This window comes from Diadema antillarum, unplaced genomic scaffold (assembly GCF_040938485.1).
Source record: "Diadema antillarum isolate AM-2024a unplaced genomic scaffold, OU_Dant_1.0 scf00000008, whole genome shotgun sequence".
Lineage (NCBI taxonomy): Eukaryota > Metazoa > Echinodermata > Echinoidea > Diadematoida > Diadematidae > Diadema > Diadema antillarum.
Window position 1 is genome coordinate 3,560,193 of NW_027270897.1, and position 27,391 is coordinate 3,587,583.

General features: G+C 40.5%; 1 protein-coding gene across 1 annotated transcript in view; it reads left to right on the plus strand.

The window, feature by feature from the left end:
• The window catches only part of LOC139718016 (uncharacterized), a 91,746-nt gene that overhangs the window by 36,949 nt on the left and 27,406 nt on the right, over window positions 1-27,391 (plus strand). Inside the window, exons 3-4 of the mRNA XM_071629507.1 lie at window positions 22,693-22,815; window positions 25,655-25,794. Of these exons, the coding sequence (XP_071485608.1) occupies window positions 22,693-22,815; window positions 25,655-25,794 (263 nt within the window). The remainder of the gene's footprint in view (window positions 1-22,692; window positions 22,816-25,654; window positions 25,795-27,391) is intronic.

Genomic DNA, 27,391 nt, shown 5'->3' on the forward strand with positions numbered 1-27,391 from the left:
TGCATACATGTAAGTTGACATTCAGGAAGATGCAGGTGCTCCTTAAAAATTTTGAAGTCAGTGCCCCTCAGTTACTTATTAAAGTGTAGTACATGTATAATGTTTGCTGATTTCTCATTTCTCATTGTTTTGTTGTATTCTAGTCGAGGTGATTCTTACTTCTTCCTCCCTTCCCTCCCCTGAATGAAGAGCAGTGCATTATTAAATTGCACTGAAAGTCATTTATTTCTTCAGTAATTCAGCTAAAGGTTTGAGGTATCATGAGGCCTATTTCAGTAGACTTATACAAAATGTAATGCAAGAATATCGGAATACTACAAAATTGAGCAACTATAAAATCTTTTCCAGACAATGAAGACTAAAGGGTCTGCCAACATGGAATCATTTTAAGTAATGCAATATTTATCATTCCAGGGTGCTGCAGTGACTGTGTTTTCCCAATTCTGTGCACTGTGCAGTCTCTTGCACAGTTCCATGGACTTTGTTATGATTTGTCTTGACCTGGTCAAGAACCAGTGAGAATGCCAACCTGTTGTTGTGTATGTGGGGAGCGGAAGGAGATTTTGCCACAGAGCTACAATGTACGCAGGCCCCTGGTCCCTGTTTGTGAAAGGAAGTGTTTTGCAGTCTGAATGTGAAAGATCAGTGCCAAAACTTGCTGTATGGAATGCATAGTCTTCTCTCCTAGCGAGGCCTTTCTTCTCTCCAAGCGAGGCCTTTTCTTCTGCAAAATACTCTTTTTTGTGTCCAACATTATCGAAGAACACTACTGACAAGATCATTGATGGAATTTATGCTGCTTTTTTACATCACAAAACAAAGTCCTTACTGCTGTTAAACTTCAGATGTCTCCTTAACTTGTGAAATAAGGTATGAGGTAGACAGACTGTTGTGTGTCAAACAAAGGTCACTGTACTTTCTAAACCTAGTGGATAAGTGGCTTTTGTCATCCCTCCACCTGATATAGAAAGAGGTCATCCCGTGAAGCAAATACACTTGTCGCCTGGCACAGATGCAGCATGAAGGTTACTCTCCAATCAGTTTAGAAAGAAAAAAAATGAAGGGATGACGCGTTCGTACTCTGATTAAAACCATAACAGAAGCAGTCTTCATGATTTTATTTATTTATTGGTTGTTTTTTTTGCCACTGAGAAATAACCTTACTACTTTTTATTATATTATGATTATTGCATTCACAACAAACATGTTCCATTGCAATGGCGACAAGCAGAAGTACTTAACAAGGCCCCTGTGAAATTATTAAAAATATATCTTTGAATCTTCAGATAGTTTTCCTACGTTGAGTATTAAAATGTCTTCGAAGTATTTGTACAATTTAGAGCACTGGAAGTTGTTTCATAATATAAAGCACAGTGTGCTTTTGCACATATGTTCTCATAGATATCAGCAAATTGAAAGGGATTGTTTATTTTTTTTCTTGTAACTGGTTTTGCTTAAGATGATGGCATCCAATATCACATAGAACAGCGAAATTACACCGCAGATTGTTTGCATTAGGAAGGGTGTGAGCAAGTGAGGTGGGAGCCCCACCCTCTTGGTATGAGGCAATGTACTGTATGTATAATGTTACAGTGTAAACACTGTAGCATAGTTGAACACAGCATAAAGTGCGGTACCCTTGTCTGTTGCTGTGCTTGTACTTGGCCACAATGAGCAGCTGTTGTTTGCAGACTCTGCTGAGTGCTCATTACATTGTTTCTTTGCAGTCTCCATGACGACTTGAGTTGTGGCAGGGGTTCCAATTCTATTAACCTGCTCATTCCTCGACCAAGGCTCTCCACTCCACTCGTAGGCTGCGTTTATCTAACTCAAGACAGAGAATTATGTTTCAAAATGCGTTTTGAGTGACATTTTTGAAAGTGGTTTGAAACGTAGTTCTCGGGTGCCATGTTTATCGAAACATCATATAATTGTGATGTGAGTGTTGCCACTGCGGAGGTGCTAAGGTGCGCCATTCAATGTAGGAAGTAGAAGTCAACTGGTGCGCACGCTTTTTGTAACCAACGTTGTGTATACTGGACGTTGACCATGGCAGTTAGGAGATATAACGCCATTTCAAAACGGCACTGTGTTAATCTACTCACAGTATGAATTATTATTGATTATGAATTGAAATTGCACTTATTGATTCATTGATTCATTTTCTTTCTCCAACAGAAACATTAATATGAATACTTACTGAAAATAATTGCAATAGAAAATACATTATATAATAAACAAAATTCATGAGTGTGCAAAACATCTTGAGTATGTATTACATACTCTAACATGCAGTGCTTTATCATGTTATAGGAGCACTCCAAAATACTCCATGAGGTTGAGATTATATTCCCCGAACCTTCTTCAGATATGATTTGGCAAACCTATTTTGTATGTTTATTTTGGAATTAACAGTGCCTACCCACATCAAAGCTTCTTTTCCTGTGTCCTTCAGACAAACATGGCTAATATTTCATATTTCTAGGCATGCTTGAATGTGTGCTTTTTCAGTTACATCTAAACCATTGCCGGAACCTGTAAAAGTGCAACCTTGTATCATTATGTGTATAATGAATTTTGACAAAAGCCACATAATGTTGATAGCTGTTTAACCATGAAGTCCTATTTGTCGTGTGACCATGTGTTCAACTACACTTGTATCATGAAGCAAACATGATCACACTGGATAATGAGCCACATGAATGAAAATTGGATATTACATTCCTAAATTGGATATTTTGTATCAAAGCCCAAAAATTCCTTTACGCCATGTCTAAACTGTAGTGATCGTGAAGAGTTAAGTGTAGAATAAATGAAAACTGCTTATACCATTTTGGTATACTGACATGAACGGTAATGACCAATTCCTGTATGATTGTCTGATTGTCTGATTCTGGCCCCATTATCTCATTTGCATACTTTTAATCTCCAACTCTCCTATCCAAGCAGCAACAAGTGTTTGGGTGCAGTGAATCAGTGTGGGACATGTGACTGCACTTTTGAACAAACTCTGTAGGGCCCATGCCTGAATGTCATTTATTACATCTGTTTTGGTTTTTTTTTCAGTGGAAGAAAAAAAAAATCTGTGCAGCATTATGTTGTCCGAGGTCAGAATGTGTTGTTCAAAGTGAGCTTCCCAATCCAAATTGTGCAAAGAGGATGTGATTAATGATTTGATGTTTTTACTATATAATGATATGGGTGTGATCATGTCTGCAAAGTTCTTTAGTAGATATCAAGGTCATAAGGTCATTTTCTTGTGAGAGTCCCATAAAAAGAACACAAATATTCATCACATTTCCTCTTTTGGAAGTAGAAACAAACTATAGAAATATGGATATAGTGGCCTCATCAAATTGTTGTGGAGTTGCAATAACATAGCAGTGATAACATGTAAGGACGGAGGGTTGTATTTCTCAAAATAGACCTGAGATCGTGGAGGTATTTGTAAGGTTTGTCCCCATGTGAATCTACATTTACAACCTGTGTGTATATGTGTGTATACACGTACATTGTTTTGAACATTATGTTTTGTTTTCATTTCTTCAATGTCGTTTATAAAGTAGAAAAGCTCCCTTCTACATTGCAGGGCAGACAAAAAATGTGAACGTGATCAAAATCCACCCTGCTGGAATTTCCATATATGCCTGACTTTGTCAATGTCAGAGTCAAGGAAATGTGTGCAATGTGAAGGCTGATTGTGAACATGATATATGATGGGATGGGGTAACGGTAATTCATGCTGCTGAAGGCCATGTTGTGTTGAAGGAAATCACCATCCAAAGAAAACATTCAAAAAACAAAAACAAAAAATAAAGATACGGCCGCAAATGAGGGGGGGGGGATCTAAGTTTAAGAAATGTGTACTTTTGGAGGGGAAATTTGTGTGACCCCCAAATGACTTTCCTTTCTCGTGTCTGTATGTATACATACAAATAAAAAAGTTAATAAAGAATCCACTAAACTGGTACAATTGTAATTATGCGACGGTTCCGGATATATTAAAGTGAAGATTTAATTTCAGAATGCCTGTGGGTTTACAGTATGAAATGAGGTAATCAGTCAAACTGATCATCATCATGTACGTGTGTCTCAAACACTTGGTGCTACACAGTCATGTAGTTACACGTGTAGGTTGAATCATGCAGTGCTCTCAGACAGTTTCCAATTTTTTCTTTTTCCACTGCAGCTTGTGTATTTCTTCTGGAAACCACACCAAACTCTGCTCATTTAATATTATACTCATTTGGTGTGGTGTCTGATTATGAAAAAGATGTGTAATTGAAGGTAGTGTGAATATGCTGGTACGATAAGATTCTACTTGACACGCAAAGTAGAAATTATTGGTTATCAGATATCTGTCACTGGCATGTGTGGCTGATAGTTATATAGGAAGTGTAAAAGATGTCTAAAACAGAGTATGGGGATGTTCCTGGAATAGAGAAGTTTCTCACAGTAATGTACATTCTGATTTAAGCTATCCATCGATGCAATTTTTGAAACTTGAAGATTGCTTGTGAAAGAATGCCCAACGGTTGCAGGGAATAATTTTCCTGGTATTGCATCGCAATTTGCTGTGCATTTTTTACGCCACTGCTACACAAACTATCATTTGTGTTAGAGTTTTCTTCAATAGAAGTGTATATTATTATTTATTTATTATTATTATTATTTTATTTGGCTTTCAATCACAAATACATTTTTCGAAATCAGAAAATTGTACGTTGGAGTGGTAAGGGGGCACCAGGTTGGGTAGCCCGGGTCTGGAAAGAGCCAACTAAATGACTTAGGCCCTCAGGCCATCCTCCCCAACCCACCTGGTGCACTCAAAACAGTCAGTTTACAATATAAAAAATACAAATTTCATTAACAGGCATACATAAAAAACAAAAACAAAACAACTGTTTCTTTGTAAGTGTCAATTTGAGATATGTGAACCTACCAATCTTTCTTATTCCATTCAGATATCAGAGGTCATTTTCTAAATAAAATACTACTAAGAAAAAAAAATTATACATTGCATATATGTATGTCAGCTCTTAAATGACTACCGACATCAAAACCTATACTGCGTGTGAAAATGCATACAGTTAATGAACAATGTATGAATTTGAAATTTCCATGTAAACTATATTCCCTTACAACATTTCATTTTAACTTCATTATATTTGGACAGATATCAAAACAGAACTGCGAGAGAGAGAGAGAGAGAGAGAAAGAGCGAAAGATAGAAAGAAAAATAATAAATTCATAGATAACTAAAACTATCTCTCAACGTGAGTAACACCCCTACCCAACACCCATGGAGACAGCTCAACCAGTAATGATCATCTGCATGTTTTCTATTGGAGAAAAAAAAAGAATACCATGGCAATGTATCGCTCAACATTGAACAAAATGTACACTCTGCTCACTAATAAAGCATGTAGTCACGTGTGCCATGTATTATCTCAATTCAAGTGCTCATAACCCGAGTAAGGTATTGAAATAAACAATGATTTTCATTAAGGAATGTTGTTACCATGGCAACACAATGTTTGATATGAAGATAAAAGATATGGGGGAAAATGAAATTTGCACAACTACACAATATATTTCATAGCTGTCACATGTGCCAAAATTTAAATGAAATTGCTCAAATGCTGAGGGAGTTAAATAAATTCACAATAACATTATGATTTTCATTCAAAATATGCTGTTAACATGGCTACACATTTTGTAACAATGACGAAAGATCAATTTTGTACAGGCAAATAGTATAGTCACGATGTGGTAACATGAGCCATATTTGATACCTTACAAACAAACAAAAAATACATTCTTTAGATATACAAATATTACAGTCTAATCAAAGGAAGAGACATGTGATTTCAGTCTTTGTTGCCAGTTTGTAAAGTTCACAAGCACAAAATCTGTGCGCAAGTCCGTGGGCAGCTGATCCCATAAAATGGGAAAAAGGTGCATGGCTGTCTTTGAAAGTCTTTGTGTGCGAGCTTTCAGATGCTGGAAACGTACATCATATGGGCGTCGAGTAACAACTTTAATGGTAGACACGATGTCGTCACACAATATGAAACGATGCAAGGCTTTGGCGATGAAGCTCAGTAGGAGGTATGTGCGGCGGGACTCCAATGTGGACCAGTTCAAGGTACGTAGACGCTCAGGGTAAGGCATTTGTTGTCTACGCTGCTTCAGAATCATTCGGGTTGCACGGCGCTGGACGCCCTCAAGTCGGTCACACAAGTTCCGATTGTAGGGCATCCATGCAGGTAAGCCATACTCCAAGATTGGCAGAACGAGCGATTTGTACAGGGTAAAACTGGCTGATGATGTAAGGCCGGAAGACATGGAATTAATCAGGCCCAACAATCTATTGGCGCGAGAAATTATGTAATTAACATGGCTTTCCCACGACAACCTATGATTGATCACCACACCAAGATATTTAACTTCAGAAGCAACATCGATTGGGACTCCCTGTATGAAATACGAAGGTAAGGCAACATTCGTTTTCCTTGCTCCAGCGATTCGCATGACTTTTGTTTTCTTGACATTGATTTCCATACGGTTGCGGGTACACCAGCATGACACGTCATTCAGGTCAAGTTGCAGATCCTCGACATCCCTGGCAGATTGAATTGGTCGATATAACACCGTATCATCGGCGAAGAGGGCAACTTTTGATGAAGCAATGGCAGGAAGATCGTTAATGAACATGTTGAAAAACAGGGGCCTAATAACACTTCCTTGGGGGATCCCGGACGGTACAGGAGACCAGTCAGAGTGGACACCTCTATACAAAACTCGCAGCTCACGTCTGCAGAGGAAATCTTTTGTCCAGTGCCAGAGCTTTCCGGTGATATTGTACTGAGTGGAGAGCTTATGTAAGAGAATATCGTGAGGCATTTTGTCAAAAGCACGGGAAAAATCGAGGAACAGAACATCTACAGGTGAGGCATGTGGGCCCTCCAAAGAGTGAAGCCAGTCGTTCGTCAAGTGCAGTAATTGGGTAACACACGATTTCCCCCTCCTGAATCCGTGTTGGACAGTTGTAATCGGACAGTTTAAAGCGAGATGGTCCTCTATAGCTCTGGCCACCAAGGACTCCATGATCTTACTAGCTATTGAGGTAAGAGCAACCGGTCGATAGTTGGACGGGTCAGATTTGTTGCCTGTCTTAAACACTGGTATGATATTTGATCGCTTCCAGGATGTTGGAACAGAACCAGTCGAAAGAGAAATGGAGAAGATCCGCTGCAAAATATGAGCTGATACTGGAGCTGTTTCCTTGAGTAGGACTGGCGAGAGCCTATCAGGCCCTGGAACTTTTTTGGCTTTGAGAGTGAGCAGTTTCCAGTAGACATCCGCTACAGATATGTCAAGTGATTCCATGGAACTTATGGGAAACTGGCACTTTGGAGGTTCAGCGGGTACCTCTTGGCCTCCAGTAAAGTATCTTTGAAAAGTGGCAAGATACCCATTTGCAATATCAGCTGGGTTCCTGATCACATGGTCGTCAACTACAAGAACCGGAGGAGGAGAGTGTCTTTTCCTTTCCCTGACAAATGCAAAGAACCGTTTACGGTTGTCAGGGAGAGAGAACATATTGTTGACGTAGTGCCAATACGACGCTCTGGTGTGGTATTTCACCTGGTTGCGAATTGCACGAAACGCAGACCAGTCACTCGAGAGCTCAGTCCTCCTAGCTCTTCTGAACAGCTTGCGTTGCCTGTTGATCATATGTTTGATCTCTCTAGTAATCCAAGGTCTGAATCTGGTAGAGCGTTTCTTGGTTCTGGGAATTGCATCCCTAACAGCGGCGTCAAAGATGTCTAAAAATCCTTCCCAGGATGCATTGGTGTCATCAGGGTCCAGATATAGACTCCATGGGACGAGCTGCAGTAGGCGATTTAGATGAGAAAAGTCCCCTTTGTTGAAAAGCATGAACTCACGAATTACAGGATTAGTCGAAAACATCTTTGTAGACTTTATTTCAAAGAAGACACCATGATGGTCACTCGGAACCGGATTTGGACATACATCTGCTTGCAGAAAGACATCAGGGCGGTTGGTAAAGAGATGATCAATTAACGTTCCAGACATAGGATCGTCACGTGAAGGCCGAGTAATAGAACTAACGAGTTGAGAAGCATCCAATGTGTTAAGTATGGACAGCAGACGAGTGGAATCAGGTGAGTGTCGATTCAGCAAATCCACATTAAGGTCACCAACAAGTAGGATACCTGAGAAATCTGACGATACTCTTTGGACATTGTCAATGCATTCTTGCAAAGCTTCCCATGTATCAGCTGCTGCATTTGGTGGACGATACATGGACACCAAGAGCCACTTTGAGTTACCAATGACAATCTCGACACAGGTCATTTCGAGGTTTGGGTGTTCCAACATGTTCAGGCGACGTGGACAGAGTGTTGCATTAACAGCCGTGAGAACACCACCTCCACCTTTGCCGTGCATAACTGGGACGTCTTCCCTGTCCCTTCGAAAGATCACATAGTTGTCAGGAAAACCTAGTTCAATTGTATCGCATGTGATGTTGAGCCAACTTTCGCAAACAGACAATATATCAACCGGGTTTGTAGCCATATGAGCTAGCAGATCTGGCATTTTGTGTCGAACAGAGCGGGCATTGAACAGCAGACCAGAGATTGTTTTCCTTTTCGCACCACGGTATACATGTAGCATATCATTTGAAAAATTGTTGTAGCAGCTGAAATTGCCAATGAAATTTGAGTTTAAAAATTAAACCCTGGGCTGTCGCTTATGTGTTTTGAAAACCAGGGGAAAAAAAGAGGTTATTGTGTAGTGCCCATTCCATAGGAGTATGAAATGTGAGTTGCCATTTTCTCTAGTAACAGTCGTCTCCACATAATGGGATTGAAGGTAATTGGGTACTCCTGTCACTTAGATGGGATTTGATGAAGACTTCCCTTCATACGTTATGTTCAGACGGTGATCCTTAACTTTGAGGATAAGCCAGTAATTAAGTATGGGGCGTCAAGTGTCACATGGTCTCTTTCGTCCCTAAATCGGTCATTTTGTCATGAAATGACAATTTTGTGATGAAATTGTTTTTTCGTTGACAAGTGACGTCAATTTTGTCTCAAAATTGTCATTTCATGACGAAATGACTGACTTTGTGATGAAAGAAACTATGCAACACTTGGCGCCTTAACTTAACTACGAGCTTATCCTCAAAGTTAGGGATCACTGTCTGAACCTATCTAATGCAAGAGAATTTTTGCACCTTTTAATTGAATACGAGGATTAGTTTAAAGGGGAAGTCCGGACGATTATCAGCCGTTTCGTGTGTAAAGAACAATATTTCATGAACCTATTACCCTTTTCCCGACGAGAAAAGACCATCAGATACATTTACTATGATATTTTTTTTTAAATAAGGTAATTCTTCATGTTCGAATCCGTCGCGAGCTGCCCTTCGTACTATCTGTCCCAGGATGCATTGCGCGTGACGTATCGGGCGCAGTTTCCTCAGCTGAGAGCACCGCGAGCGAAGCCCAGCTACGCATCGATCTCCCATTGCACTGCTGACTGCGGGTGGTATCTGCATGCCTGCATAGGTGTGCCTTGTCGGCGCTACTGCAGGAGACCGTACACCGATTTAGGAGTGCTGTTGCCAAACGCTGTATTCCTTTATTCAAAGAATCTTCGTTATATATCTATATAAAATCTTCAAAGATTAATGTAAAATAGTTGCAATGCTATAACATTTTCGTTTAAATTGAAATATGTATGTATTATAATACTGCCGTACTTATTAGTGTCCACCCCATCACTTACAATGCATTAGCTGTTGTCGGGCTGTGCAGGCATACATTTACGTCTGCTGCTGCCAAGTGCTATCACAATCCGCGATCGTTTTTTCGACTTCTGAGTGTGAACAATCTGAAATCAGTCTGTCAATGTCAGAATTATTGCCTCTTTTGTTGTCCGAGACTGTTGAAAAGTGTGTCTGACGGTGATAAAATACGACAGTATACATGTAACTTGAACCGAGGAAGAAACGCCAGCGCCAGCTTGGTACCGCCGCCGCGCCGCGCCGGTAACTACGACCAGCAGCCCAATACACACAGCGTAATCGGGCTGCGTGTTGTAGCATTCAGGATCATGTAAAGGTAGTATCGTGGATAGATATCAATTTAAAATCGAAATATTTCTTCAATTTGAAGACTTACTAGTAAAGTTGAAGTATTGACAACACCCTAACACTTGACACATCGGCATTTCTTTAATGAAGCAATAGATCATGCCGCGTGCATCCGCTGTGTGGTCAGAGACTGTTGAGCGGTACGCTACTACCGCTCGCTTGGCCCGTATCACCGTTGCTCAAGCAGGGCTCCCCCGAGCCAGCTGACGCTCCAAGCAAAAAGCAATGTGAGGATGAAACGTCACGCTGTCACGTGATCTTTCTCGCCGGCGTACAGAAATCGAACGGTTACGATTCAAAATTAGTGATGCTAAAAAATCGATTGTGGCGAGTTGGGAGGGTCTTTTTCAATGAAACTTAGTCATTATGGTCCTTTATTTATGTAGATTTTGGTTAATTTTTTTCAAAATCGTCCGGACTTCTCCTTTAAGTTAAATCTGCTCTCACTGACCCTTTCGGTTGAGCAGAGCACTGTATGGAGGTAAGTGAAGATGTTTTCACAAAATGTGGTCGACCAGGATTTGTAGAATCTTCAGATGGCTTTTGCAGTGAATGTGTGCTGGGTTAGGGAGGTATTTTAAAGGACAAGTTCACCTTCATAAACATAAGGATTGAGAGAATGCAACAATATTAGTAGAACACATCAGTGAAAGTTTGAGGAAAATTGGACAATCGATGCAAAAGTTATGAATTTTTAAAATGTTTGTGTTGGAACCGCTGGATGAGGAGACTACTACAGCTTGTGAGTCATATGCGTACAACAGTATAAAGAAAATGTAAAAGAAAATTCAACATATTTTCACTTTTTTCGCATAATAAAAGAGCTCTTGACTTGCCTCTTTCTAAAGGCAGGAGGAATAATATTGCCCATAACATTTGTCGGTAACGAGTCAGGGGAATGTGTACTTTTTTCAAAAGATGGAATTTTGTGAAATTCTCTTTATATTTTCCTTATATTGTTGTACGCAAGTTATTCATACACTGCAGTAGTCTTCTCATCCAGCGGTTGCTGCACAAAAATTTTAAAAATTCATAACTTTTGAACGGATTGTCTGATTTTCCTCAAACTTTCAATGATGTGTTCTACTAATATTGCTACATTCTCTCAATCCTTATGTTTATAAAGGTGAACTTGTCCTTTAAATTGGGAGAGAGTTTATAGAAAAGAAGATCTGATGCTGGGGGGGGGGGGGGGGTCAAGAGGAAAGGGAAGAGGAAAGGAAACAATGCAAAGGGAGTTATCTACCCTCACAGGGGAAATAGCACTCAGAATGGGCCAAGATAATCCAATTGACATCCGGGCTGGAGCGAAGGGCACGACAAAGGTTGCGATACCACCTCTCCACTCCAGTCACAACAACAATAAACGTAAGGTACGGGATTTGGGATTTGTGCTTTTATTGAAAACTTTGCTACTGGTAGTTTTTGTCGAGTTTGTTTTGTTGTATTTTGTTTTGTTTTGTTTTTTTCATTCATGAAGATGGAATGATATACCATATTGTGGGTACGTCTAGTCTCAGCATGAGACTGGGGTAGATTTTTCTTTATTTCGGGGGGGGGGGGGGGGGGTTCCTAGCATTGACGAGTTGTTGTGGTTAGGAGGATGTTTCGTAATGGGAGAGTCATTTGATGTGAACAGTCTGAGAGGAAGGCACATTTGGTTAAGGAGTTGGCTTAATGGTACCCAAAATTGATTACCACATGGGAGCAAACACGCAAGAACATGAGATTCAAAGTATGCTGTGATTTCTCATTGCCACCCCTGGTTCAACCTTGAGCTTGCAGTCTTCACACAGGTTAAGTGGGTCTGAAAAGGAAGAGAATCAATTGGTTTGGTAAAAAAGACCGTCTAGGGCTCTGCCAATTAGGGCTGCCACAGGAGCAGTAGGGCAAGACTTGGGTAAGGCCTACGATAGTGGAGCAAAGAAAGGGCTTTTTACACTTGTAAATTTTTGCTTAGTCCCGTACCAACGGTGGGGCTAAGGGGGGCCTTAGCCCCACCGTTGGTACGGGACTATCCTCAGCCCACTTTCTGTTTACACCCGTTTTTGCCAAAGTGGGCTAGCCCCACCGATAGTCCGGTACTATCTGGCCATGCAAAATAGCAGGGTTAGCACCGCAATTGCGGTGCCAAGCAAGTGAGTGTAAACAGAACGAAAAAATAATCCTGGGCTAAGCGACGGAGACGAAGTCCGACCCTCACTGACCAATCAGAAACGAGGTAATCAAGTGCTGTCGGTGTGTGCGTGTACCTGTACAGTACACAGCGTAATCATGAATATTCATGTGGTTTGGAAAGTCCGGGGCTAAGAAATATGAGAGTAAAAAGGTCAGTTTTCTCCTTAGCCCCGGACAAGAGATAGTACCGGACTAATTGGCCAGTGTAAAAAGCTGAAAAAATTGGTATGGGACTAACAATAGTCCTGGGTCAGAAAAAGTCCGGGGTTAAGAAACACAAGTGTAAAAAGGGCTGAAGTCTCCCTAATTCTAGCCCCATTCACACAATGTGAGTTACTGTTCTTTGCATTGTGATGCAAAAGTCCAACAATGACCAGAACATGACCCCAGGCATGCAATTATGCTTACCTGCTGTGGCAATTTGCAGTATGTCATTAAAATCATTGATAAAAACTCCACTTGCTATTCACACACATGGCAAATTATCATGACATTCAAGAAAAAAATCTCAGGTGGGACTGATTCTCACATCGCAATACGACATGTAATTATAAACCAAATGTGTGTGTGTGTGTGCGTCCACACACGGGAATTAATTATTTTCGCAACGCGTTGCAAAACAGGAGTTTTGAAAACCATTAATTTCGGGTGTGTGTCTGAATGGGGCTTCTACAGAAACTCCCAGGGAAGCTTGAATATGTCTTCACCACCTGACACGAAAATGTGAGCCTCCCAGATTTCTAGAATGATTTTTTGCCCTAGATGAGATGCACGCTACTTTGTACACACAAGTATCCCCCTGATTGCTCTGTGGAACCTCCCCGATTAGGTGTGTGACTATGGGCAGCCCTGCTGTAGCTGAAAGTAGGAGCCATGTCGGTAAAGATGACACAATGTCCTATTGGAAGTGTTGGTCTTGTAGTTCAGTGAAATTTCTGCACATTCATGCAGCACCCATCCCGACTTCCCAACTGATGACGATGGTTCGGTGGAAATTGGGAGGCCTGCAAAGAGAGGGACGAAAGACATTTTACTCGCTTCACATGTTGGGCATCTTGTTTCACCACATGAGCTTGTCGGTAGGGCAGTGTTGGCAAACTTATTAGGTTTTGCAACCAGTCTATTAACTTTGTCATGGCCCTGGATATATAAGAAGGGTCTCAGAAGAGAGGCGTGCCACCAGACAATCTCATTAAGACGGCGTAGAGAGGCGCTCCATCGTAACTCTCCCTGGCATCATTTGGTGTTTGCATTTTTTCCCGCGCCAACTGGGAATAGGAAGCTCCTATGGCGGCCTCATTCTGGTACGTTGGTAGTCCGCGAGTATTTTGTGAGTGTAAATGGGGCAGAACATGATAAGAGTTGGGAAGTGCCAGTAGGTCATTTGGCTCCAGTAGTTTCATTAATACTGGATTAATTTACTGTTTTCTATTGCCGCACATTCCGCCTGAAGTGAATTGTTGGAGTGTGTCCAGGCTGTACCTCATGTTTTGTTTTTATCCTTGAAGTGGATGACTGACATTGTTTAAATGTTGCAGATGTTGAGTCCAATAAGGATGGTTTGCTATCGATGTGAACAGCATAAAATTCATTTTTCCTTTGCACTCACCCCATGTCAAGTTTTGTGTTTCTTGCGTCACAAGCCTTCTGACAGGTGTTTACAGCGTCAGTGTCACAACCGTGCAGAGTGTTTCTGAGGTTTGTTGACACTTGGAATAGTACTCTAGCCAAAATGGTGGGCAGGGTAGTTGTGTGTTTTTCTCATGCACACTTCCTGGTACATTGTGACATTGAAGTGCCCTACCGAATATCTCAGTTTTCCTTTGCCGAGCAGACTTCGCACGCAAGCAGACACACTATGAGATTTAGGTCACTTATCCTTGATCTGCCAAGTTATCACAGCCCTTTTTCGTTTGTTATTCCAAGTTTTGTTTTTGTTCAGATTTCCCCCCCTGAAGATGGCATATGGCTTCAAGATACTGTATTATGACATGCCATTGTCCCAAATACCCTGGTAGCAGTAAGATATTTCAGATGCTGAAGGAGCTGTCCTTTATTCTCCCCATTTGACATCCCTTTCACATCAGAATGACCTTGTGCTTGGTTGACTGTGGGGGTGATTATGGAGCCAATGTTATTCTCTGTTTTCTGTGTGGTAAGAGTTGTCCCTCTGATTGACATTGGACCCATTCCTGTTTGAAACTCAACATGATGTTTTGCCAGTCAGGGCCAGGTACATTTAAGTTTTGCTGGAGCAGTCCTTCAAGATTGCCTTTTAAGTGTGAAGAGGATCCCACTAATCTCTGGTAATTGTGTGAAATGCGCATCACCTGAGTTATTCATGCTTTATAGGAGACTGATGATACCTCTCCTTCCAGGGCAGCCAGAAAGGGGCTGCCATTAAAGCCTGATCCACAGACACACCGATTGGGCTAATTTGTCTCGCATCCTTTCTCTGCCCCATATCCATGTCAGTACTCCCTTGTAGTTTGTAGCATTTATGTACAGTCTTTCACGTAAGTCTGTGATTTTTGTTGGTGTGCACACCCCAAAATGTGTCGAAATAGCCACAGCTTAGCCATCTTTTACAAAGTTCAGATATTTCTTTCCATGTTCTGACTTTGATTGTAGTGAGGCATTAAAATCTGTAATGGGGGGGGGGGGGAATGGAGACTCAATAGGACTATGAGGAAAGAATGTAGCAAATATAAGTGTGACATCTTCGTATACATATCATAGACATACAGTAATTGTATGCAAACAGGCTTCCATGAGTTTGACGGTATGCAGAGCCATGATGCCTTCAAAATAAAAACTTTCAATCCATATTGATCGGTCTTGGTACCTTTAATCTTTTCACACATTCAAGGTCTCTGTCCTTTTTCCACAGCTTGTGCTAATGTGAAATGACCCTGACCTTTAAAAAACCGTCTTCGTTTGGGGCCTGCACTTCTCAATTTCATGCAAACTAGATACTCTCCTCTGGGAACATAAGCCATGTACACACGTCTGGTAATAAGAAAGTTTAAAGTGGAGATTTAGCACAGAAAATGATTTAAGGTGCAGATATATAGTACAGAGAGGAAATACCACATTTAAAAAAGAAACTGTACCACATGCTTGCAATCAAAAAAGGTAAGCAAGGAGATGGTTTGATAAAAGTTAGACTGATCTGTAAAGAAAGTGAAGACATTTTAATGTGTTTTCACAAAATGTTGTAAGCCCTATATCTCAATCATGTGCATGATAGATGGGTTCCTACTGTGAGCCAACAATTATCACATTTACTAGTGAACAAATCTATGAATTTATCTTTTTCATTCAATTAGAAAAAAAGAAATAGTGTAAATTATTTGACAGTATTGCAATGATTTAGCTCAGATTACTTTTTTTAAAGGGAAAGTTGTAGATTATGAATTGTTAGTAAGTAATGATTTCTATACTTTTGATCTGAATAAACTTGTGAGTATGAACTAGAATGCCCCTTTAACAACCCTCATTATTTATGCATCTGGGGCACTCTGCCTTGGACTAGACCTTGCAGCTTGCAAGTGATGAATTATCAACACACGTCACAACCTGTAGTTCAGGATGTTCAGAATGTTACTTGAGCACGCAATTTTTTCACACTGTGAGTTGAGTCTGGAGAACTCGGGAAACTGCAACACACACATACACACACACACACACACACAATTGTGAAATCATGTCTTTATTCAGTCTTTATGACCTTATTTTGTGGAGAAAAGGAACATCCCTCTAAAGTGAGATGTTTGTTAGAGAAATGTGGCTCATGAAATGAGTGACTACTGAACATACAACCATACATTTATCTGACCTTTTTCCTGGTAATGAAATATAATCATACTTGTCCTAGATATTTACATCCGTATTGTTTAATATTCTTTAGCCAATGTGGCCTTCAACATTTGTTTGTTTGTTTTTTTTTGTTTTGTGTGGATCTTAGCTAAAGTCTGTGTATAAAAGCTTTGAGATCAAAAGCATCCTGGAATTTGCATAGGGACTGTTTAGAGGGGAAAACTGCTTGTTTCTGTCGAACTTAATCCATGGTGCGCTTTCCAAATTGCGTGTTAAAATTCAGGAGTTGAAGGACAGTCAGCCTTGCCTAAAGACAAATCTATTTGTACTGAAGAAATAGCTTTGACTCAGGTGATTATTCGACTTGTGATTGTGTGAGGTTGACTTGAGAAAGGTTGACTGTCGAGTGCTTATCAAAAAGAACCAAGGCTTGTAAAGTTTGCTACATGTGTAAAGTACATGTAAGTGACTGTAGTTGTCTATTGAAACATGTTCCCAAGAGCATCCTTTGTGTTTGAAGGTCTGGGCCTTTTGTTCCCAGAGTTTCAGCTGAATAGTGCTGCAGAGAAAGTTGACCATCAAGTTCCAGTTAGTGTCAATCTAACTGACAATTGATGACAACACTATTCACGGCAATCTGTATCTTGAAGGGGGGATGTAATAGAGCTGTGTGCAGTGACTTCCCTATCCCCTTCTCTTTGAATGATACAAATGACAGTCGGTGTGCTGTGGAGGTGACACTAAGTTCAGCATTTCCCCCCTGGGTAGGTGGGATGGGTGGGGGCAGAGACAACTCAGCAATCAGGGAATGTTCGTATGACTTCGTTGTAGGTTGGGGAGTGAGCAGCGAGGAAATGATTAATTTCATGACCACAAAAAAGAGGGGGAGAAAAAATGTGCCACCGTGTTCCCAGCTCCGACATTGAACCCTTGGCCCGGTGGGCTGCTGTCAGGAGATTACATCATAATAGTGTCGTCCTGCACGTGTTTGGCAATGCTGTTTGAGCACAGCCAGTTATTAATGACTTCAAAAATGAGTTTGTTGAAATTGTCTGATGTCTGCTCCTAGTACGAAGCAAAAATGAATTACCCTTCTTTATCCAATTTTGGTTTTTTTTTGTATTAAAAAAAACCCAACAATTTTACCTGAGGGATGCATAAACACAGAAAACAGGTTGCAACAATGAAATGAAATGTAATGTCAAGGACCCTTTTGCATTGAAAAGAGTGAGGCGAAGTGAACTACCCTCCCCCACCCATGAAAAAGAAAATGAATGATCGAAAGCATAGTCATCAGCAGCAGGCATCCCAGAAAATGGGGTAGAAGTCAGAAAGGTATGGTGCATTTCATGCATGTACCTTTTGCACTTTTCCCTTTGTTTATGCTGAGTAAGAATCCTCAGGTTGAGTTTGGCTCACAGCTGCTTTGCACGGCATGGCAATGAAGCCAGTGTTTATTTGACCTAAAATTTGTATTCACCCCTCCCAAACTTTTTTTTTTCCATTTTTCTTTTTGTTAGAAGTCCAGCATTCTATGCTCTCATGTCTCCCTCTTGAAGCGGGGCCAAGTTCCCATCACATCCAATTGATTATGAAGGTTGTCGTCGTCCTGTTGCTGTGATGAAGGGCCGGAGGAAGAGGAGGAGGAGGAGGAGGAGGAGGAGGAGGCGGTAGATGGAGTAAGGATTAGTGGAGGCGTGTGAAACCAAAGACCAACACGGTCCCAGAGGCTCATCCACAAATTCCTCCAGGGAGCACGATCTCCGCCAGGCACTCCCTGAAATTTTGATGAGCACCTTAACCCATCGACTGCCAGGGTTTGGCTACATGAAGGGCAAACTGCCCCATGATTTGCCAGAGAATGCTGTGTTGTCTTGAACTCATGACTTGAAAAAGACATAGTATAATTGATGTGGGTGCAAAAAAAGAACAAAAAATGAGACAGTGGAATGGAGTTCTCACTCTCTACTCATGATTACATTGTGTTGATCTTTTAGTTCAGTTCAGTTCAGTGACATTTATTTCCAGCAAACAATATAAGGACATGAATAACATTGAGATTTATACAACACCTAACAAGAGTGTAGCTATCCGATTGGTCGATTGCCCATCACTTGACGTTCAGTTAAAAGTACCATCGCACGCTGTGGCTGTCAGCCGTGCAATTCTATTTGAAGCGCATGGCTGACGTCACCCATTTCCATTGACTCCTGTGTTAACATCACAAGTGACTCGAAGTTTTTGTTCTGTTGCATGGCTCTGATGTCACAATGAACAAACATTTGCCATGCGCACTCAACAATTACATGTGCGCTTGCAAGTGCATAGTCTTGTTACTCGTTTTTGTAAACGACTTCAACTGACTGGTTTACAGTACACGTACACTGTACACAGCTGTCTGTGACTGTACAGTTACAATTTGTTCTCATTTGCCTTTTATAGAAAATGGTTACCTTTTCTGTGCTAAATTCACAAATCTGTGCGGACCACATGTGTTGATGTCCGAGATGTTGTATGAAACAAATAGTGTATGGTCTTTACTCTTGCAATGGAACAAGATTTTGCATTCGGCTTCGCCTCATTCAATAGAGCGCCTCTATCTTTCACCTCGTGCGAAATCTTGTCCCATCGCACTTGTGACCATACACTATTTTGTATACTATATGAACATGCTGAGGGCACATCTGTAGAAGTAGAGAACTTGTGGTGAGTGTGCCCTTAACGTAAATGAACATGATATGCAGTAACAAATGAAAGTATGATAAATGGAGATACAAAACGGAGATAGGGACAAAGACAAAGACAGAGAGGAAGACAGAACTGAAGACAAAGTTTTATCATCATTATCATCATCACAGTCATGACTCCCAATGCTTTGTGACAACTAACTGGCTGAATGACTCCTTTGTGGACAGAAAAATAAAATGATCATACCAGTTCCATATCTACCCATATCCAGATTGACTCTGAATTGTGCTCTGAGGTCCCTTTAAGTTCTTTATCCTCACTCAGCACAATGGTGTTCTATCATGTTTGTCATCATTTGGAATGGTTCTATGTCAACCTTGTAGTATGTATTTTTTTTTTAAATCTTCAAAAGATAATTCTGAGGCTTTGATAGAGGAATGGAGTTACCTTGCCTTTCCCATTTGTGTAAGCTGGGGGCGTGGGTTTTGGGGGCAATTCTGCTGGTACAGTTGATGGATTAACAGAGCATGTGGGCACGTCTAAAGTATGTTGTTTTCTCATGCAATGTTTAATGAGGTTACCTGCACATTTACCAACTACACTATAGTGACAGTTTCATTTACCAGATGGAGTGAAGGCCCTACCCTCAGGAAAAGACACATACAGTCTGTGCCTCACCTCACCTAGCCACCTGCCTATTGGTGAAAATTTTGTATGATTTCAGACAAAATCATGAAGAATGAAGACTGATGTGGTTTCAGTAATTCATCTTTGTGGAGCAAGATGGTGAGGGTGGCTTGAATCGTGTCATTTATAGTCACCCTTGTCTGAGTATTCTGTTTCATGCGTGAACTGTTACTGATTTCCATTTTTTTTTTCAGAATAATGTACATCAAAAAGGGTCTATTCTGTCTATAGCCCTTTTTACACTTGTGTTTCTTAACCCCGGACTTTCTCTGACCCAGGACTATCGTTAGTCCCGTACCAATTTTTTCAGCTTTTTACACTCGCCAATTAGTCCCGTACTATCTCTTGTCCGGGGCTAAGGAGAAAACTGACCTTTTTACCCTTTATTTCTTAGCCCTGGACTTTCCAAACCACATGAATATTCATGATTACGCTGTGTACTGTACACGTATACGCACGCACCGGCAGCACTTGATTACCTCGTTTCTGATTGGTCAGTGAGGGTCGGACTTCGTTTCCGTCGCTTAGCCCAGGATTATTTTTTCGTTCTGTTTACACTCACTTGCTTGGCACCGCAATTGCGGTGCTAACCCTGCTATTTTGCAGGGCCAGATAGTACCGGAATATCGGTGGGGCTGGCCCACTTTGGCAAAAACGAGTGTAAACAGAAAGTGGGCTAAGGATAGTCCCGTACCAACGGTGGGGCTGGAGGCCCCCCCCCCCCCCCCACCCTTAGCCCTACCATTGGTACGGGACTAAGCAAAAATTTACAAGTGTAAGAAGCCCTTATTTTAACTGAGGTACATTCTTTATACTACATCCTCCATGACTCTGTGTTTGAATCTTCCTTTGTCTGGCATGTACCAGAAGGTGAATCCATTCATCCCATGCAATGAGTTCTCAAAACGAAAGCAGTGAAATACAGGGAAAAGATCTGTAGCAATCAGGCAAATCTTGACAGGTCAAGATGGCTATGAATGTTTACTTCAGTTGTAGAGAATTTGTGGCACACTTTCTGATGTATATGGTCAATAGCACAATCAGGGTATGCAATTGTGTAACAAGGCAAAAATGAAAAAAACTTGGTGAAAATGCTTTTTTTGTTGTTTGTTGTACCAGAGTGTTCAAATTTTCATTTCATGTGAAGAAAGAGTCAAAATTTTGCATTAAACTGCGCATAAATTAGCATTTAAATTAGGGATGTCGAATTACATTGAAATGACTAATAAATTGGAAAAATTCATTAAAAAAAAAGGAGAATGTTTTTTTAATCTGATATTGCTGTTAGATATTCCTGATAAATATCCCTTTCATTCACCACCAGCACATAGCCATGACATATCACAAAATATGAATAAATTTCACATTTTCACTTCTCGAAATGGATGATCAATTTTGTAGGCATTATTTGAATTCAAATAAAACCACTTTTACATATTTTATCATATTTCACTTTTGCCAAAGAGTGAAGAGGCAAAACTTTCAGGAATAGGTAACAGATATATAGTGGCCATTATTACAAATTTTTATGAAATTAGGGCCCTGGTACTTTGGAAGATATGATATTTTTCGTCAAAAAATTATCTGTACAGTTTGACCTTGAATGTGCGCACAGTGTTTGGATCAATTCTCATATTTGTAAACACAGATAGAAGAATGAATGTGAGATTTATGATGACTTGAGTTGATATCCAAGCTGTGACACTCAAACAATGACATATTAAGCCAAAATACTATGTTTTTGCTTATGATCTCTTTAGAAATTGAACAAGCATTGAAATATGAACACTGAACACTTATCATATGACCTTCATGCAGTATAACATGGGCGTGTATCGCACTTTTTTATGCTCAGCAATTTGTAAAAATAAAAAAAGATAAGTTCCTATTGCTCAAATTTGTTAAAATTTTCACGTACAATAGATTTCTACATATGTACAATTCATGGTTAAAAAAACAAGGATATTCAGTAAGGGGAAAAGATTCTTTAAAGTAGTCAAATTAGGATATACCTCACTGAAAATACTGAAAAACGGCTGCACTTATTTTACTCAGCATTTGAAAATGGCTCAAAACTCAAAACTGGCTGAACATTTATTGGCAAACAGCGCACCATGTTGTAGTGTGTCTTCAGTACTTTCAGGAAAAGCAGAAAAATAAGCTGTTTCTCCATGTATAGCTGTACAGCATGGGTTAAAAGGTCACAATGTCACAAAAATAAGCCAGCATTACACTCCTACCAGGATGGGACTTCAGACCTTATAACTTTCTCCAGCTGAAAGAACCACTGTTTTTTATTGCATGCAAGCAATGCCAGGAAAAAATCCATTAATTTGATACCAAACACATAGGGGTAGACTTAAAATATGGACCTCAAATCTTGATTTTACGTAAGTTGTAAAACGCTTTTTTTGACGCATTACGTGGGTTTGGGGGGACTTTTTGGTAATTAATCTTTAATAATTAACAGTAAATGAGAAGAAATTAGCTATTGTCTTACCACATGTGATTACTGATGTCTTAGCATGCTGCATGTAAATTTTTAAGTCAGTTGGTGCATTCTTTTAGAAGTTACAATTTTTTAAAGTGAGAAAGTCATGATTGCATACCCTGATTGTGCTTATCACCATATTCTATAAAGATATATCGAGCTCATGTTATATGATTGTTAAGTACACTCAAACCTGTCTATAGCAGCCACCCAAGGGAGATGAAAAAATAGTGGCTATGGTCAGGGTCTGTAACATGGCTGGGGGGGGGGGGGGGGGATTGTTTTCAGTGGCCATATAGAGAAGATGGCCGCTATAAAGGCAGTTTTTACTGTATTTTTATAATCTTTGTAGACTCGTGTGAGGCTCAATTTACTCAATAACTAGTTGAGGGTGTGCCGGTGTTATTTGTGGCCATCTCCATAATATAGCGAGCTATTATCAATATTGTTTCATGAACACACAATGTGCTACCCTCTTTTCTTGATTATTTTGTGACGGCAAACTTGCATGACTTGAATTTTGATACTTTGTAAACATGTCTGTATTCAACTTTGTTCGTGTATTATTGCTCATGATGGGATGGTTCAGTGAAGATTTATTTTGTAATTTTGCGTTTTCTTTTGATGTCTTTCTGTGCAGAGGAAGAACTGAAGAGGTTGAATGAGGCTATAACATCAGACAAAGGGTACTCCGCGGTGGAATTCGGATATGGGGCTGGTAACGAAGACTATGATCCCATGCAGCCAACAGAGGATGAGAATGGTGAGGTTCTATTTATAGTACATCATTAGCCGCATTCATACGTAAGAGTTATCACTTTTTGCATCTCGATGCAAAAAATTGTTTTAAGTGCCAGTGTTCAGGCATGCACAAATAGAAAAAAAAAAAAGTCACTTGGCAACAAATGAAGTGCTTTGACTCTCCTGACTGCACGTGCCTGAACAATGACCAGAGCGTGATCCCAGGCACCTGAGTATTTTAAAGTTTTGATGGTATTTTTCATGTGCCGTTCACACACACCGGGTGAATTATCAAAAGAGTTTCGAAAGAAATCAAACGGGACTGATTTCTGCATTGCGATGCACATCGGTACAGTTAGCCTTTTGTGTGTTTGTTTGGCCACACTCAAGAATTAATGTTTTTCGCATCTGTTGCAAGGATTGATTTTGGGCAAGCAGATTTTCAAATTGTTGCAGAACACTTGCCCAAACATGAATTTTACTTGCCCTGAAAAGAAAGTCCTAAACATAAGAAAATTATATAGCAAATCATGTGTAATAATGTCAAGGGCTTAATAAAACATGATCATTTGCATTAAACAGCACACGTTGATTCCCATGCTTAAACACGTTCGCCCCAGGTGACTAGCAATAGTCAGCAAACGGTATCAACCAGGCACACTGTGCCTTACGCTTGAAAGAATGAATGAATCGGAGTAACGAACTTAGTTTGATCAAGGGTTGGTGTTGCTTTGCATTGGGGCTTCTTCACATAAGTGTTGCAAAGTTGCTGAAATGAAATTAAAATGTTTTGCATCATTATCTTTAGGTCTCTGTATGGTCGACTTTGTGGGTTTGTAGGGGAAATAAGTAAAAAAAAAAAAGTGGCTTCAAATGTTTTTGCTTTGCTGAATTTGGGCAAGCATTTTTTATCGTTGTTCCAAAATGCTTGCCCTACTTTGATTTTCACTTGGCCCGGGCAATCAGGCAAGCGCTTAAATGTAGCACTTTGTTTAAAAGTATGGTCCATCATGCCCATAGAATACTTCAGGACATGGAGAAAGAGAGATATACCCCATTTATTCACAAAGTAGGGCACAGGAGTGCTCCTGAAGCACTTCGACTTATGCCCATGTGAATTTGTTCTACAGAGAGTCACAGCCCGAAGTGGCTGAGAGAGGCATAACTGTCATGTCATGATAACCGTTGCGAGCGTGGGGAATTCAAACATGCAAACTGTAGGTGGGCTGCATACTACTGTAGGAGTGCTCCAAATATTTGTGACCATTTATACAGACTTTTAGTGCAATTCAAGAGTACTCCTGAACCTACAACACCACTGTAGCGTCGAGAGGGGCCTAACTTTTGAATGCTTCAAGACTAGATTGTCTGTTCACACGGAGTTTGGAGCGCTTCCGGAGCGCTAAGGAGTGCTCTAAATACCCTGTATTAATGGGGTGAGAGAGAAAGAGTAGCACACAGGTAGTAGGGCTGGCATGGCTCCAATGACTCCCATCAATCAGCGCTCCTATAGTATGTGACACATATTACTGTCTAGCCGCGGAATGATTGCATTGGTAGGGATGCAGCCTCCAGTGCCAAGCTGTGTTTGCCAACTCCCTAATCCTGAGTGAACCCAGAAAGTTTGTGTACACTTGCCCAAAGTGTCAAGATTTCAGAGTTGCCAAGCCTCCTTCATTCTTCCAAAGGCTCCCTGAAAGATATGAATATCTCTTCATGTCATGACCAGAAAACCTAGAAGTCCACCTGAATTGGGAAGAATTTTTGATACAGAGATGCACGTAACACCCAAGAATCTCCCTGAGTGCTCTTTGGTGCTGCCCTGATTATTTACGAGTTGGCAGCCCAAAGATTTCAACAACACTGTTGTAAACTCTACTCAATTTTGTGAAGGACATGAAGATATCCTAATTTTTGCCTGTAATTGAATCTATTTTCATATCAGACTTTGAGTGCGTTATTGACTTAAATTACCACGATTACTTCCTACTTGTTTTGTGTACTCCGGATTGGAAATTCTCTGGGAAATTCCATCCCAGCATCCACTGCGGAATCATTGTATGCATGTGCCTTTGTGAGCATCTGCATAAGGGAGGGTCAAGGTTTTCTGATTTGGATTAGTCACTGTACAACTGAAGTGATGGGGTTTCTCTCGAGTTCAGACATTTGTGGAAAAAATGCTGGTATTGAATGGTGTTTCCTGATTGTTGACTACTTGCTGACTGAGTGTGAACAGGGCCCAAGAGTTGTCTAGCGAGAGACATGATGCTGCTCTTCAAATATCATACTGACTTTTTGAGTTTGAAGCAAGAGATGAGTGTGTGTGGATTTTTACCACTCCTGAGTCTGCTCTATGCCTTTTTCCATCATCAGATGAAATTTGCAAGGCACAACAGGTGCCGTCAATCCAGTCCTGAGTGTACAAAAATCTGCTACTTTGGCATAAGTTACAGTAATATTGTATACACATTATATTTTGAGGTATTTTTACCGGTAATTTTGTGAAGTTTGCGATTCAACTAATATTGGTGAAATCAACAACTCATGAGGATATTGTCTCCCGTACAGCAAATGCGTTGTATTGTGTCTCCAAAAGTAGGAAGTTGCTAACTTTTTTCTTGAAGAATGGTACCCTGGTAATTCTTTTTCTTATTCCATCAGTGTTATTGGAAAGTGTGCAAATTCAACCATTTGGGAAATTGCCCTAGATGGGTACCAGTTTACAAAATATTATCCTCACAATTGCATAATGTGTTACTGGTATGCAATGATATGTTCTTAATGTGTTTGTTTTTTTTTTGTCATTTTACACTCATTTTGCACGCAATTCGGACTTGATGTGTGACCACTCATTGTTACAGAAGCAGCTCAGCGCAAGCTTGTGTCTCATGAGAACCAGCCACCTCCATCCTACCAGCACGAGGAGACCACCCCTGCCAGTGACTTGGAAGAACCCTTCGTAGCGCCCCCAGAGCTCAAGCTACCACCGGGAATGGAACAGGTGAGCTAATGATTAAGACAAAGTGAAAAAATAAGGTTAGAAACATATCAAACTTTCTTCTTCCATCAACACATGCACGGCCATAAGTGCTTGTGCTTCCTACATCCTGAAATCTACACTACCGTGTGCTGCAATGATTGTAAGACATGTCATTAAACCAAGGACTTGCTGAGATTATAAGGGTAGGAGACACTAGTCTTTGAATGCAGGTGTCTTTTTAATAATCCTTACTACCAAAGGGGCCAGAACAGCAGTGTACGTAGTAGTACCTACCCACCCACTCGTGCTGTGGGCAGAATACACACGACCGTAATCGTACTGGCTACGCTTGTAACTGGAACCCATAAGTGGAAATCGAAATTGGCTGTGTGCAGTGTAATTCAATCTGTGTGTTTTCCTGTGGTTACTACGCTCAGTGAGATGGTTGTGTGGCCGGGCTCGATGACAGTGGTTGGCAATGACAGTGTACCTCGGCAAACTGGCTTATGTGTGATTGTATGTGGGCAGACAACATGTGTAAGATCGAAGATTACTGTGACCAGAGCGACGGATAATGAAAGAGAGAGGGATGTATTTTTGAAAGATTTGCACAAAAAAGGGAGAAATTGGGGAAAAAGGATCAGTGAGGAGGAGGAGGAGGTTAAAAAGGTCGATTCTAGACTTGTGTGATGTGGCTAGAAGTAGTGGAGGATTCCAAGAAATGGAACCGTAGAACGTGGGGGAGAAAAAGTTGTGTGAGACATCATGGTAACTGCACTTTTTACCCTCACAGTCAAGTGTGGTGCAGGGGACATCATGCCCAGTAGGTACTCACTTGCAACCACTTCTTGACTGGAGATAGCTACATGTAACATTGTATTAAATACTATATTGGTTGCTTGTAAGATGTAGAGATCATCAGAATGTAAATCATCTGTAGGTCAGCAGGGGTCCAAATGGAAACCTGATAGTTTCAAACGATTATTTGAGATATACTGAACAGAGTCAGAACAAACTGGAAAAGAATGATCAGCTGTGATAAAGCATGTTGTACATATCATTCAGGTATAGTTATGGAGGTTTTAAACTGGCATAGGTAAGGATCAAAACCTGCAATTTTTGGAGTTTGCTGGACTATATGAGAAAACAACTAAATCTATTCAAATCTCATTAAACAAAGTCTGTACTCTATCTCATTTCAGGCTTGTGTGTAAAGACATCTGACCAACCTCAAGGTTCAGACGTCGAGAAGCATTGGACAGAAAATTAGTTTCAAAGAAGAGGAGAAGGGATACATTGTAGTTGGGTCATAATGAATGGGTCAAAGTGAGGACTGCCTGCTGACAATGATACACACTGTCATGGCAGTGATATCATGTCATGGATGAGAATTCAAGGAAAAGGGGAAGGAAATTATACGGGGGAAAAAGATTGTAGCAAAATGCAAGTTATGAGACAGCAGCATTCTCTATAAAAAAAGGGGGAACAGGAAGTAGTCAATTATTGGAGGCAGTGTTGAGAATGTGAAAATATGGGTAAAATATGCAGGCGCTATTTGAGTCAGAAACAGGAGGAAAATCTGGAATACATTGCAAATAACAGAACAGTGGAATGCTAG